This window comes from Pleurodeles waltl, chromosome 11, assembly GCF_031143425.1.
Source record: "Pleurodeles waltl isolate 20211129_DDA chromosome 11, aPleWal1.hap1.20221129, whole genome shotgun sequence".
NCBI classification, from domain to species: domain Eukaryota; kingdom Metazoa; phylum Chordata; class Amphibia; order Caudata; family Salamandridae; genus Pleurodeles; species Pleurodeles waltl.
In genome coordinates, this window is record NC_090450.1 from 52,730,698 (window position 1) to 52,743,770 (window position 13,073).

The window sequence follows — 13,073 nt, forward strand, 5'->3', positions numbered from 1 at the left end:
GTGGTCATGAAGTTTTTTCTACAAGGGGCTTCTATTAATGCCTTCTATGGGGTTAGACACTAACTGGAATGGGATATCCAAACACAGGAACATAAACTATGAAAGCAGGAGACTGCGCTTCCCTCTGATCCTCATAATTTGATCACCTGGCACACGACATGGGCCGAGCTACTTGCGGACTGGTGCAGACTCAAAGAGCATGATTGCTCTGTCTACAGATGGAGACTGCATGTGGAGGGCGACAGGACTGGCATTTACTGGCTCGGATGGTCCGGCAGGAATCTCCAGAGCCTACGGTGGTATCTATGAGTACCCACACAGGGACCATGGTCTACACCCAAGCAGCGATTAATATTGTGTTTTATACACACCTCAGGGAAGTGTACACTGAGTAGTAGTTCCCGTGGGCAGAGGCCTTACAGGGATTTTTAGCTGAGGTGCAGCTCTCGCCCCTTTACCTGGGCTCCAAAGACTTATTAGATGCCTGGTTTCTGGAGATGCGCTCTTGAGCATGCTCAAAAGCCTCAAAACTGCAAAAAAAAAACACGTAGCGACGGACTGCCCACGCAATTCTATCATAAACATGCAGAGGCTTTAGCCGACAAACTGTTGGAGATATACAGAGAGGCTTTGAGCACTGACTCACTGCCGTCTTCCTACGGGAGGCATTGGTGGCCATGATACCAAAGCTGGGCAGAGATTCCACGAAGGCCACGGCTTACAGAACGAGTTTGCTCCTCAACATAGACATGAAAATCCTTAATGGAGTCCTGGTTGGCAGATGTCTACCTTAATACATCCCGATCAATCAGACCTCATTCTGAGACACAACACCCTTCACAGTATACACCACCTAGCCCATATTTACGATGCCCCATGGCTCCTGTCCGATGACTATGAACTGGTGCTCCTTGACACTGAGCAGGCATTTGATTCTTTAGACTGCGTGTATCTGTGGAGGATGCTCCAGAAGATGGGTCTAGGTCCTGGGCTTAGTCAATCGGTTAATCTTCTTTCCTCCAACCCGTACACTCAGGTGTGCAGGGGAGGGAGGTGGTGTTATTGCTCTCTTTCGGTCAAGTAGAAAACCCGACAGGGTTGCATTCTCTCACCGATTTTATTCTCCATTGGTATGGAGCCCCTGGTGGAAACCCTGAGATGAGCAATGGGCCCATGGGGCATAATGCTGGGGGAGACCACACATATGGTACATCTTTATGCTGATGACACGCTGGTATATCTGCAGCATCTGACTAATCCTGAGCCCAACCTACTAAACATTATGAAGACCTTTGGAGAGATATCTGGCTTACAGGCCAACTCAGATAAATCCAAACTATTTCACATGGGTCGACTAATAGGGGTACCGGTCGATGCGCTGCCCAGAGTGGGTTTCCCTTGGATGCTGACTGACATCCGCTACCTCTGAGGAATTTGATACACTTGGCCTCAACGTTTCTCGAGCAGAATATGGGTCGGGTGGTGGAGGGGGTAAGAGACTATATCCGGTTCTGGAGAGAGCTGCCATTGTCCTTATGGGCAGGATTTCCATAGTAAAAATGATAATGCTACCCAGATGCCTTCATGCCCTGAAAAGAACATTGAATGTGATCCTTCAACACTATTTCCAAATCCTAGACAGTCTTATAGTGGAGATGCTTTGAGGGCGCGAGCGCAAACTTGTTGAGCGTGCCACTTTGAAGAGAACGTGGGATCGGAGAGGGCTTGAGGTTACACATCTAGAACTCTATTATGTGGCAGGCCAGTTACAACATGCGATCCAAAAGGGAGAAGAGGCTACTACGAGGCACACATGGAGCGAGACCCCTGCCAATTCTCCTAATGTCGGGGAAGCGGGTCTCTCCCACCTTACCTTATGTCATCCACCTGGTGGAATGGATTTGGGGAGTGGTCCTTCGAGACATACGCAGTGCTCCATACACCCCTGATATGCCTCTGTTGGTGGTGCAGCCCTTCATGCGAATTGCAGATTCCATGTCATTACAGAGATGGAGAGAGGGAGGGTGTGAGACCATGGAAGATTTATATCGCTTTATTATGAGAGACAAGGCTATAGAAGCTTTTTCACTGGCTGAGGGGAGGTACCTCCAATACATGAAGGTCTCAAGTACTGCTCTTGAGCTGTGGCCTTCCTTTCCTAGGGAACCGACTAGGTCATGTGTTGTAACTATCATGGTGGACATGGTTCGGGAACACTGACTAATCTTGCATTGAAATTGGGCTCTGTATGATAATCTACCAGGAGCAGCGGTCCCTATCCAGATCAAATGGGAGTCAATTATGGGAGTGAGAAAAGATTAATGAGGGGATGAGGAGGGTTAGCTCCTATGCTTGTTTTAAATTCCTGCAATATAATTTTATACAACAGACATACCCTCTCCACAAGTATTGTACTCGATTTATGAAACTTGTTTGGCCAGCTGTCCTCATTGTGGCTCCCTGCCAGCAGACTTTTTGCATATGGCATGGACATGCCCATTTCAATCGTCTTGTTGGGGCGAGGTTCTACTGCACCTTAACTGAGTCTCAGAATGGGATGTGCAGCTAGAGGTCCAAGCAGTGTTGCTGGGTCTGCTTCCCTCACCCACCGTCCCCTGTGAAGAAAAACTTAAGCATGAAGTTTTTCCTCCTTTAGCTTGTGCTGACAAAGAGGTGCATAGCCATTGCATGGCTCCAGCTGATGGGCCCCTACCTGTGCAGTGTGTGTGAAAGATGTCCTTGACTGGGCGACTGCAGAAGAGATGCGAATGGAGCATACCGATAGAGATAAGTTTGAGGATGATCTGCGTGCATGGTCTACTATGTTGTCCGATCTACCGGGGGAGCGGGATCCACCCAGCCCCAAGAGTGAGGATGCATGATGTACTGTCAACCCTGTGGGGGAGATGGGAAGAGATGGGTTGACTTTGGACTCCTGCTTGATATGCTGGGGGTGGGTCTGGTCTGTCCGACATGATCTCTTACAGTATTTGTGGTCCTAGTCCAACACAAAAGCAGATAAGGGGGCTGGGAGGGTATGTCTCTGTTATGAAACAGGTTTTTGGGGAGGAAAATGGTGCAATGGAAAATGGGGAACATAGACTGTGGACCAGGGTTGATTGTTTCCATGCACACAAAAGTTTGCTGTCCTATCCTAAGTCACCAAATTAGGGGTTATGGGCCGAACTCCTGAGACGAATATTTGCTGTATAGCTTTCTGTGGTACAGAATATGAATCTTTTATGTACCTATCCTCGTGGTTGGGATCTCCTACATTGTGGCTATACATATGTCAAAGATGTTTACGCAACATTGAAGAGAACAAAGCGCCTAGCAGGATACAATATTACTGGCTGTTAAAGAATGTATGCTGCTTTGTATGTGTGCTTTTCAGAAAAGACCAATAAAGTTCTTTAAAAAAGAGGTGAAAAATAAATGCGTGCATAGAAACTGTAAATTTAGAAAATGTGTATGTGTTAATAGAAGTGAAGAATACAAAAAGTGATCGATGGAATGCTTGAATCAGTTTCAGCCACTGGTAATTACTTGGGGCTGCATCCCGGACCATTGTTATATTGCAGACTATGTAAACTTCAGTGTATCACCTTAAGTTGGGACGACTAGGGGGGTCATTACAACCCTGGCGGTCTTTGACCGCCAGGGCTGTTTTGGAGGAAGCACCGCCAACAGGCTGCCGGTGCTTCCAGGGGAATTACGACCGCGGCAGAAGCGCCATGGTCGCACCACCGGGACCGGCGGTTTTCCGCCACTTTTGTCCTGGCAGTTTAAATCCCCCGGGGCAGCGCTGCTTGCAGCGCTGCCCAGGGGATTACGAGTCCTCCTCCCACCAGTCTTTTCATGGTGGTTTGAACCGCCGTGAAAAGGCTGGTGGAAAGGGGAGTCGAGGGGCATAGCAGACAGTGAGAAGCGCAACGGGTGCAACTGCACCCGTTGCACAGCCGCAACACCGCCGGCTCCATTTGGAGCCGGATCCTGTGTTGCGGCCGAGATCCACGCTGGACCGGCAGGCGGAACCCAGGTTTCTACCTGCCGGCCCAGCGGGGATCTCAAAATAGACCCCGCGGGAGTGCGCCCACATTGTCGGCCGCCCGGCGGTTCAACCTTGGCGGACGGCCTCTGCCGCCCGCTAAGGTTGTAATGAGGGCCTAGGTTTAGAAGTGGGTCCTGTGCACACTGTTCCACCAGGACCAATCCATACAAGGTCGGTGTTCCTGCTGGAGCAGGGTCAAAACTGATTTGTATGTGGCTGGGTCCAAACTGAGGTGGCGTAGTGTGAAAATTAGTGATGGACTGATATGCACCCTGAGTAATTTCCAGTGGCTGAGATAAATACATCCATTTTATCCATCACTTGGGTTACCATAGATGGGATGGGTATGCCCAGACATTGGTCTTGTGCATACTGTGCAACTGGAACCAAGCTATATCTAGCTAATGACCTCTAATCAGGGCAAAACTGTTCCTGGGTTGTTTGTGTTCTGCTTCTGGCTTGGTAGTTTTGGCTGGACTATTTCCATTGGAAAAGGGTCAAGACTGATTGGCATATGGCTGGTTCAAAACTGAAGTGGCATGGAGTACGTAGTAATGATGAAATGGGAAGCAGCCCTGAGTAGTTACCTTTCCATCTATCACTTTTTGGTGTAATGTTGTATTTAATAGACCTGAGGGCTGCTTCCTAGCAGGTGTTTGTATTTAGGACTAGGGAACCCTTCTTAGATTTACTTCAGATTGAGATGACAAACACATTGTGGCTGTTACTCAACAGTATGACCTGGTCGTCTGCATGCCAAATTAAGAGACGGTGCATAAATCTGCAAAACTGTCTCTTCTTTTCTATATGGCATGCATAAGCATGTCTATAATATCACAGTTCCCTAACTTAAGAATCCTTGTCAAATTGCAAACAAATCGCATTTCCTACATAGGCCAGATTACAAATGCTCACCCTACCAGCCAAGTGCAACAGTCATGGTGGTCTGTTAACCTAATGCCAGGGAGTTAGAAAATGCCTGCATGAGAGCTCTTTCTATTCCTTATCTCTGTTTCACTCAGTGCTTGATTGCAGACAGTGGTTTACAGTAATATAATTGCTGTAGGCCTCCACATCTCCGCCACAGTTTGCTAGATAAATCACATTTAAATACACACTCTACATCCATGTATAACAAATGTCTCTTCCTTGATCACTCAAGAGCACTTTGGAGCCGTGTCAGGAGTATTGTATAATATAGAAAATATTCAGTAGAGCACCTTGGGAAAACTTGCTACCTGTGGGTGTCACATGGTTATAGCAGTATCTATGATTTGGATGATGTCTAATTTTATGTGTTCCAAGTGCTTTGACCAGGAAATGCTTTGCTTCTTTTTCTATTTCTGTACAACATTGCTGATATACTGTTGATCCATGGTATTTACGCATCTACCCATCCAAACATTCGGAAACTCTTCCCAGTGTTCACCATAGTGGACACCTGGTTTGGCACTTTATTATGCTTTGTTTCAGGGTTGCCTGTTATTTTTTATTTATCAGCCTACCATGGGACATATTTTTGTTTTCACTGGGGTTAATCATTCTATAGCTAACTGGACAATGAAGTTCACACTTCAGATGATCACATACACCAGTGAGTGACATAAAATTATCTCTGCTCAGCTACCAGTGATCGTTTAGAATTCCAGTGGGCTCCAGGAGCCATAAAAACAGAACCATGGTAAGGATTTTATTTTTAAGATTGTTTTTTCAGAAACCTCTGTAATCATGTTGGTCAATCTGTAAAATTAATTACCAACATGATTGACATAGATTAAGTGTCATGGCAGGAGAAAGCATGGCCCGCATACCTAATAGTTATGTTTTTTTATGGTACGATTATGTACACTATTGATCAATTTGTGTTATTTGTTTTTGAATAATAAAGACACTTACAAAAATTGAGAATGTGAATCAATGTGAATCTAAATTTTAAGTGGCCTTTCAGTATCGTCTGTGTAATTCTAAATCTCAGATAATTAGTAGAAGTGCTCATTTGTAACAAAATGGTTTATTTGACTCCTTTGTGGTTGCCCAGACTCATGTCAGCTTTTGCATCCTTTATTTATTTTGAGGTGGTGGTAGGCACTTTGACTTATGACTTTCCGATTCACAGTGGTTTATATTTGGAAAGGAGTAGAATACATTGTATTTAGGAGAAACTTTGCTTTGTATGTGAAGCTTTATCATGGGACCCCATCATTTTTCATTGAAAGTTAGCTCTAAATGTGTGTGGGGTTTTTCTGTTACATTGCTGGTACAATGTGACCCGTATGCAGATATATGAAAAAGACGCTGTGAATCCTAATTACTTGTAGCATTCCATTTGGTTCTGAATGTTTCTTTCTGCATACATAAGGTAAGTGATATTGGAAACAGCCAACAGTGAAATTGCTGTGTTTGGTTCTTTACATTTGTATCTTAGAAATATAATATTTATGTTACTTATTAGTCCTTTTTGTTTTCCCACATTTCAATAATTAGATGCTTTATGTACTGCACATATGGGTTGGGACTAGATTTTATATTCCATAGGGATTAATCGTTTCGATTTGCGATGTTTGTAAAACCCAATGTTGTCATTTACATGTATGTTATGCGCATTTGAAGTTGTATCTTGGGATGAACATAGCTTCAATGGGTGCTAATTTTATACTTTGTTTTAAGGTATACAAAGGAGAGGACACAACATTCCAAATCTCAGGTCTTCAAACTAACACAGAATATCGATTCCGTGTGTGTGTATGTCGACGATGCTTGGATACATCCCAGGAGCTCAGTGGACCTTTCAGCCCATCGTCTGCTTTTATGTTGAGGCGGAATGAGATCATGCTGGCAGGAGCATTGGGAAGTCATGATGATTTGAAACAGAAGAGCAGAATCCCTACTGATGAACAATTTGCGGCCCTCATTGTTGTTGGATTTGCAACGTTGTCTGTTTTCTTCGCATTTATATTACAGTACTTCTTCATGAAGTAGTCAAGCCAAAAACCAATTGAGGTATACATCAAACTAATGCTGCGCATTATAATCCACACATTTATTGAGATATTCGTTTTTCTGAAACTCTTTTCTGCTTCACTTTTTATATAGTTATAATTTTACAGCCCTAACAGGAAAGATCAGTGTTTTGATGCACCTTTTTGTAATGCCGAACTAGAATTGTCTCTGACAGAATCAAAGAGTAAACCAGATACCAAAAGCAAGTGTTTTATTTTATATTAGTTTAAAATGTTTAAAATTCTAAGGAATTTGATATTTTCTATTGGAGCAATTGTAGCTGCTCACATGTTTCAACAAAGAAATTATTGACCTGTCACTTTTGTTTTCACACTTCGAATTCTGTAAACGTATTCACGAGTTTGTATATTGATAGAGATTAGAATTAAGTAATAGTGTACAGTAAAAAGTGTTTCAAATATTGCATATGATTTATTCACTAGAATACATTTTACCTAATCTTAAGGTAGCATTTACAATGATCACTTAGTTATTTAACTATTTTATGTTCATCTAACACACAATGTGTAGCCACCTTTTAATAATTTTTTATTTGCGTTTTAACACTATAAACTTATATGTGCAAAATCAAATAACCAAAATGCATATCAGTGGTAACTCACTGAAGGTTTTAACCCAGTGTGTTCTCCTAAATAATTTTAAGTAAGAGGGCATTGTGCAATAGTTAGGTAGTTCCCATGTTCGGCTGTTTAAGAAGCTTCTTTTAAGTTGCTTGTCTGCCATGTTTTGTATATAATTTTCCCAGAGCTAATAACTAACGTATTTTTGTCCATTAGGTGCTAGCTCTTTGGTATACCTTGAACTGGTATCTCTGTCTCCCTCCTTCTGCATATATAAAGTGTAGGCAATTATTGTAAAACTAGTTCATTTGACTTTTGAAAGTCCAGTTCTGAAGATGTCTGGTATTGCAAAGTATTAGGACTTCTGATTCATTACAATACTTACACAAGAGAAGATTGTAATGTCATAATCTTTTGATCTACGCCCATTTATTTTTAACCTATGTGGAAACCCAAGTACCCATAAATACATTATATGGGTACTCCATTTAAGTGAATAGCACCTCAAGGATGGGAATCAGGAGGAGGTGCACAAATAATTCCAAAAGGGTGCAACAGACACAAAATGTATACCCCTTTAATTTTTGTATATTTTTGCTGCTTTACATTTGTCATCACTTTTTTGTGCTTTATCTATGTTGTCTATGATATGGGGTCCTGTATTAGCATACTCTTCCCATAAACAAAACCATGGGAACTCAACAATACCTTTTTTTTAGGTTTATTTATACAATATACTGCATTCAGTACTTTAAATGCCAATTACAGTGCAATCTTTTATTTATTGTGAAAAGGATATGTTTATCTATGTACTAATTTCCCCCCGTAGCATGTTATATTTCGTCTGTTTTTACTGTTGTATTTTAGGTCATCATTTACAAACCTGCCAGCATTCCTAGTATTAAACTTCTGATATTTTCATGCATTTTTAAGATGGGAGCATCTAGTACATTCAATGCCAAAACATTACCAGTGATTGAGAAGTTTACATGTATCCAGAAACATAATCATCTCTTACAATGGAAATGTGTGTGCCTATATAAATGTAGCATATAATTGAAAGGTCCTATATTTTGATATTGCCTATAAGTAGTTTATTTTGAGCTTTGCAAACTAATTGCATCAAGTGAAATATACATAGATATGGGTTTGCCAAAATAATAACTTTACTTTTTTATGTCTTTTGTGATATGACTCTGCAAGTGGTATTGTGTGAGCAAAGTTTGTACAGGGTGTTTTGTATGGTTAAACATTTTAAAACCAGCACAGTTGTGTTTTATGTTTATTCAAACATGTTTGTCTCTAAATAGTTCTGCACAGTATAGTAATTCTTCAGCAATGGTGCTTTTTGAAGTACAGAGGATAGCATTCTCATTTTTGATTCCCAAAGGTCAAAGTACGGTTACTGGGATAAAGAATATATTATGAATCAGTGATTATGCATGTACACGAGCAAAATCAGTTTCTTAAAACCTCTGAGTCTGATGTTGATAAACTGAAATTTCATGGTGACAAGTGGACTGTATTGAAGAAAACACAAAGTATGAAATAACAACTTGCATCTTAGACAAACCTGTTATAAACCTAGAAAGACAGTTGAACTAAACACCATCTCACAGCTTAAAATCAAGGAGTGAAGACAAATGTTTCGATTATTTTACCTGAATTCACAAGTGTACTTTACTATAGTTGAAACCACATTTTTCACAGTTATAGCAAGTGCAATTGAAACCTTGAAATGGTCTATTGGGTATGAAAAGACACATATCGTAGATGTCCTATGAAATGTGTATTTCTCTCTGAATACTTAGCATACAAATGATCTTTATCAACACATCTTTGTATACTTGGGCAAATTTGTGCACTTTTGTGTGATACATTTAGAATGTTTTACAATTTGAAATTGGTTTGTCTTCCGTTAAGTATGCCAGTTTGTACCATGCTCATTGTTCTCCCATGAAAATGCCTATTTTCTTCTATGGAAACAAGATGTTCCCTGGTCTAGCCTTTAGCAAACCCCTGTTCCTTTGGATTCCAAAAGTGGTCTACAATTAATGCAAGTTTTTTTTTTTTAAACTTTATTATCTATACAGACCACTCAGGGCGTTAGTGCTTTCCTAACCCAGGAATCTTTACATAACCCGCAGGCCATAGGTTCAAAATGCAAAAAGAGCCCACAAACCGTCCTCCTTTGGTTCCAATAGAGTGGGTTGTAACACCTATTATTAAGTGGTAAGAGAGAGACATTTCAGTTTCCAATGTGTGCTAAATAAGTAGGTCTTATATTTTATATTATTGTAATTATCATATTTTATGTTGTAGAAAAAAGAATGTGAAAGTTGACATGCTTAGCAGGGTTCACATTCCTCACCATTTAAGATAGGGATACTCAAATTCTTACATCTTTCCATCTTGGATCTCACACTTTAAGACATGTTTGCCATTCAGAGCATTTCACATGTGCCTTTTGTATGACTAATGGATAAGTATGGGATAGATCACCATGTTTCTCCTCTCCAATCAATAAAACATTGAATCTTTACTGAAATCAGTAGAAACTCCTTTTGGTGTACTTTTCAGCACCCAATTAATCCTGAAGAGAAGACTGCAAACTGTGACCAGGGTATCAGGAGGGCCTTCACTTTCCACATTATATGAACTGGAAGGGTGAGCCTAACTGCCAGGTATTTCTCTTGCAGATTGTTCTTCTCAGGGAGAACTTCATACACCTTTTTCATCCAAATGGTCTTGCACACATCATTCTGTTGAGACATCCAAAATATGTTATTGCCTTATAAATTAAAATCCCATGCTCCTCAAAGGACCCAGTAAAATGATCTCAAACAAATCATTTCTGAAGCAGGCACAGCATGTACAATTATAGAGGAGTAGAATCTTGTGGGTATATTAACAGTCTGTGGTAATTTTTTGAACAACATGTGTTAACAGTTGTACAGTTAGGTATACTTAATCTAAAACCACTTGTACCTTGTAGGTGAAATATTTGTTCCAAAAGTATCTAGTACTTCCTAAAACTGTAATAAAATTACTTAATTGTGATAGTGAACATGTTTCATAAATGTTAGTCCAGCATTTCAAATACCACAGTCTGCATTATATAACTTTCTTTTTAGGCTGCTCAATATGTTTCAAAATCATGAAAGCAATTGTTTACTCTAAATGCTTTTTGCTGTTAAAGTGCTGTTGGTATCAGTTACATTACTGTCACCTGTAAGTTCAATACATTTGAATTCTGAAATATAGCTCTGAACAGTTTTCTGCTGACCAGAGTGGACATCATATCTGCTGTTATGTTACATAAGTGTGATCGTCAACCGTAAATGTAATTAGATTTATAATGCCTTGACTTTACCAAGTAATTGTTAACTTCCTTTCTATAGCAACAGGTTCAGCATCTTGGAACTGGATTTATACTGATGTTCTGTCTCTTTGTCTCAGACACTTACTACTTCATGTGAATGGTTGCTTTGATTTGTAGTGAAGCCGTTCAGGACAGCACAAATTTGGGAGCTTCACCGGTGCCACAGTTTGGGCCTATAAGATGTACTTGCATACCTCAGTGGTCCTTGATATAATTGTGTACGTCTATACAAAATCCATTGCAGTGCAGTGTATATATAGATACTCTTAAGGTGAAATGCTGTGCCTGAAAACATTCTGTTGACTTGCTTTTCTGATAATCTCGGAAAGTAGGTATAAACAATTCTAATGTTCTGACTTTGCCTCCTTGTGCCATAGCATGTCATTGGAAAAAAAATCCCTGTGCTCTTATAAAATGCTTAAACATTGATAAAAAATATTTTTATATTATCTTCCTTTCATGTTGTAAACTTGAACAGTAATTTTTTAATCTTGTCTTGTCAGTAAATGTCAAAATTGACAGGCGTCTCGCTTGAATGTGTATGAAGGTATCCTTGCACAATTCTATAAATTTCAAAGAAAAAAACATGTTTTTTACCTCACAGTTGGACGTACATTCCAAGGTTGTCAACAGTAAAAAAATAAAAATAATCATATGTGTTCTTGCATTGTATATTTTAGACTATTTCATATGCATTGTATTAAAACTGCGATATAAATTTTAATGTATAGATTTTGCAAATACAGTACTATGCTATGTATGTAAGACTTAACTGTATCTGTAGTGTATATGTAATATATTTATGCTCAATAAATGTTTACTTCGTAATCATGTCCTCAAGCCTTTTCAGTTCATTTAGAGTAAATATAAGGATTACTGGGAACATACTTTTTTCATAGTTGTTACGCCTTAGAGGGATGATTTTGCCTTCCTCTGCCAAGATTCATTCACCCACCTGCCTCTTGCAAGATCAGAGCTGATGTGTGGTACCACAAATCAGATGGAAAGATCACAACCTCTGCACCTGCTAGTGAACTGCCCTACTCCCCCATGCTAGACTAGCATGATGGTACCTACTGCCACGGCCACACAAGGAAGAAAGATGGCTGTTGGGTGGTCCTGGATTTCACTGAGAGCTATCAGTAACAACAGTCACCCATGTTAGCCTCTCTGTAGTGTTCAGGAAATCTCCCAGACTTGAGGGAACTTTCAGATTTGTCTGATTAACATCAGTGAGGTGCACAAACACCCTCTGATTGAAACAAGCATTGGCAACACCAATCGGTCTCGCCTAAGCAAGAGCTATTGGTTTTCGCCAGTGTGTTTTACAGTGGTGGCTGGTGAGGTTTGATAGTGGTGGGGCTGGACTTGGTCTCCCGGGGGAGCGGTATAAGGGTATTGGGGGGGGATTTCTGCTTTTTTACTGCCTAGCCACTGGGATAGGGGGCATTTCTTTGCATTGGGGTCCATGCCAGCCTTGCTGCCACACCGACTACTGTGGATGATCAACATAACTATGCTGCTGCACCAGTCATATCTGAGACCGCCTCCCGCCATGTAAAAGGACCCCTTTTGCACTTTCTTGTGAAGCTCGAGGCTGCTGCAAACTATGCCTACAACACTTGTAGCCCAGCAGTGTGCACTTGCAGTTATGAGTGCAGCAGTGACTATTACATACCATTGAACAATGCACAGTGGCTCCTCTTTCGTTGTGATTGGCATCAGCTTCTGTTACAATTTCCACAAATTGAAATATAACTTCTATTAAAATAATGTCAATGTCACATTTAAATGGCATCACCAAATATCCAGTGTGTAAGGAAAACACTGTGAAAGAGAGTATAAACGCGAAAGGCAGGGGGGACAAAGTGCAATAGAGAACAAAAGCACACCATAGGAGCGGCTAGAGTGGGACAGGCAAGACACCAAAGGAACAGCAGGCAGAGAAAATACTGGCTTAACAGAGAACAGCAGGAATCTCAAAGATAATGCGTGAAGCCGGTCAACCAACCCCAAATCCCCACTTTATTCCCCCAACTCTGTCAGCAGGTTTACAGCT

General features: G+C 40.8%; 1 protein-coding gene across 2 annotated transcripts in view; it reads left to right on the top strand.

Annotated features, from left to right (window-relative positions):
* The window catches only part of FNDC3B (fibronectin type III domain containing 3B), a 474,093-nt gene extending 462,246 nt beyond the window's left edge, over positions 1 to 11,847 (top strand). For both annotated transcript variants that reach the window (XM_069213040.1, XM_069213041.1), the window contains one exon: positions 6,719 to 11,847. In XM_069213040.1, the coding sequence (XP_069069141.1) occupies positions 6,719 to 7,030 (312 nt within the window). In that variant the 3' untranslated portion in view covers positions 7,031 to 11,847. The remainder of the gene's footprint in view (positions 1 to 6,718) is intronic.
* The last annotated feature ends 1,226 nt before the right edge of the window (positions 11,848 to 13,073 follow it).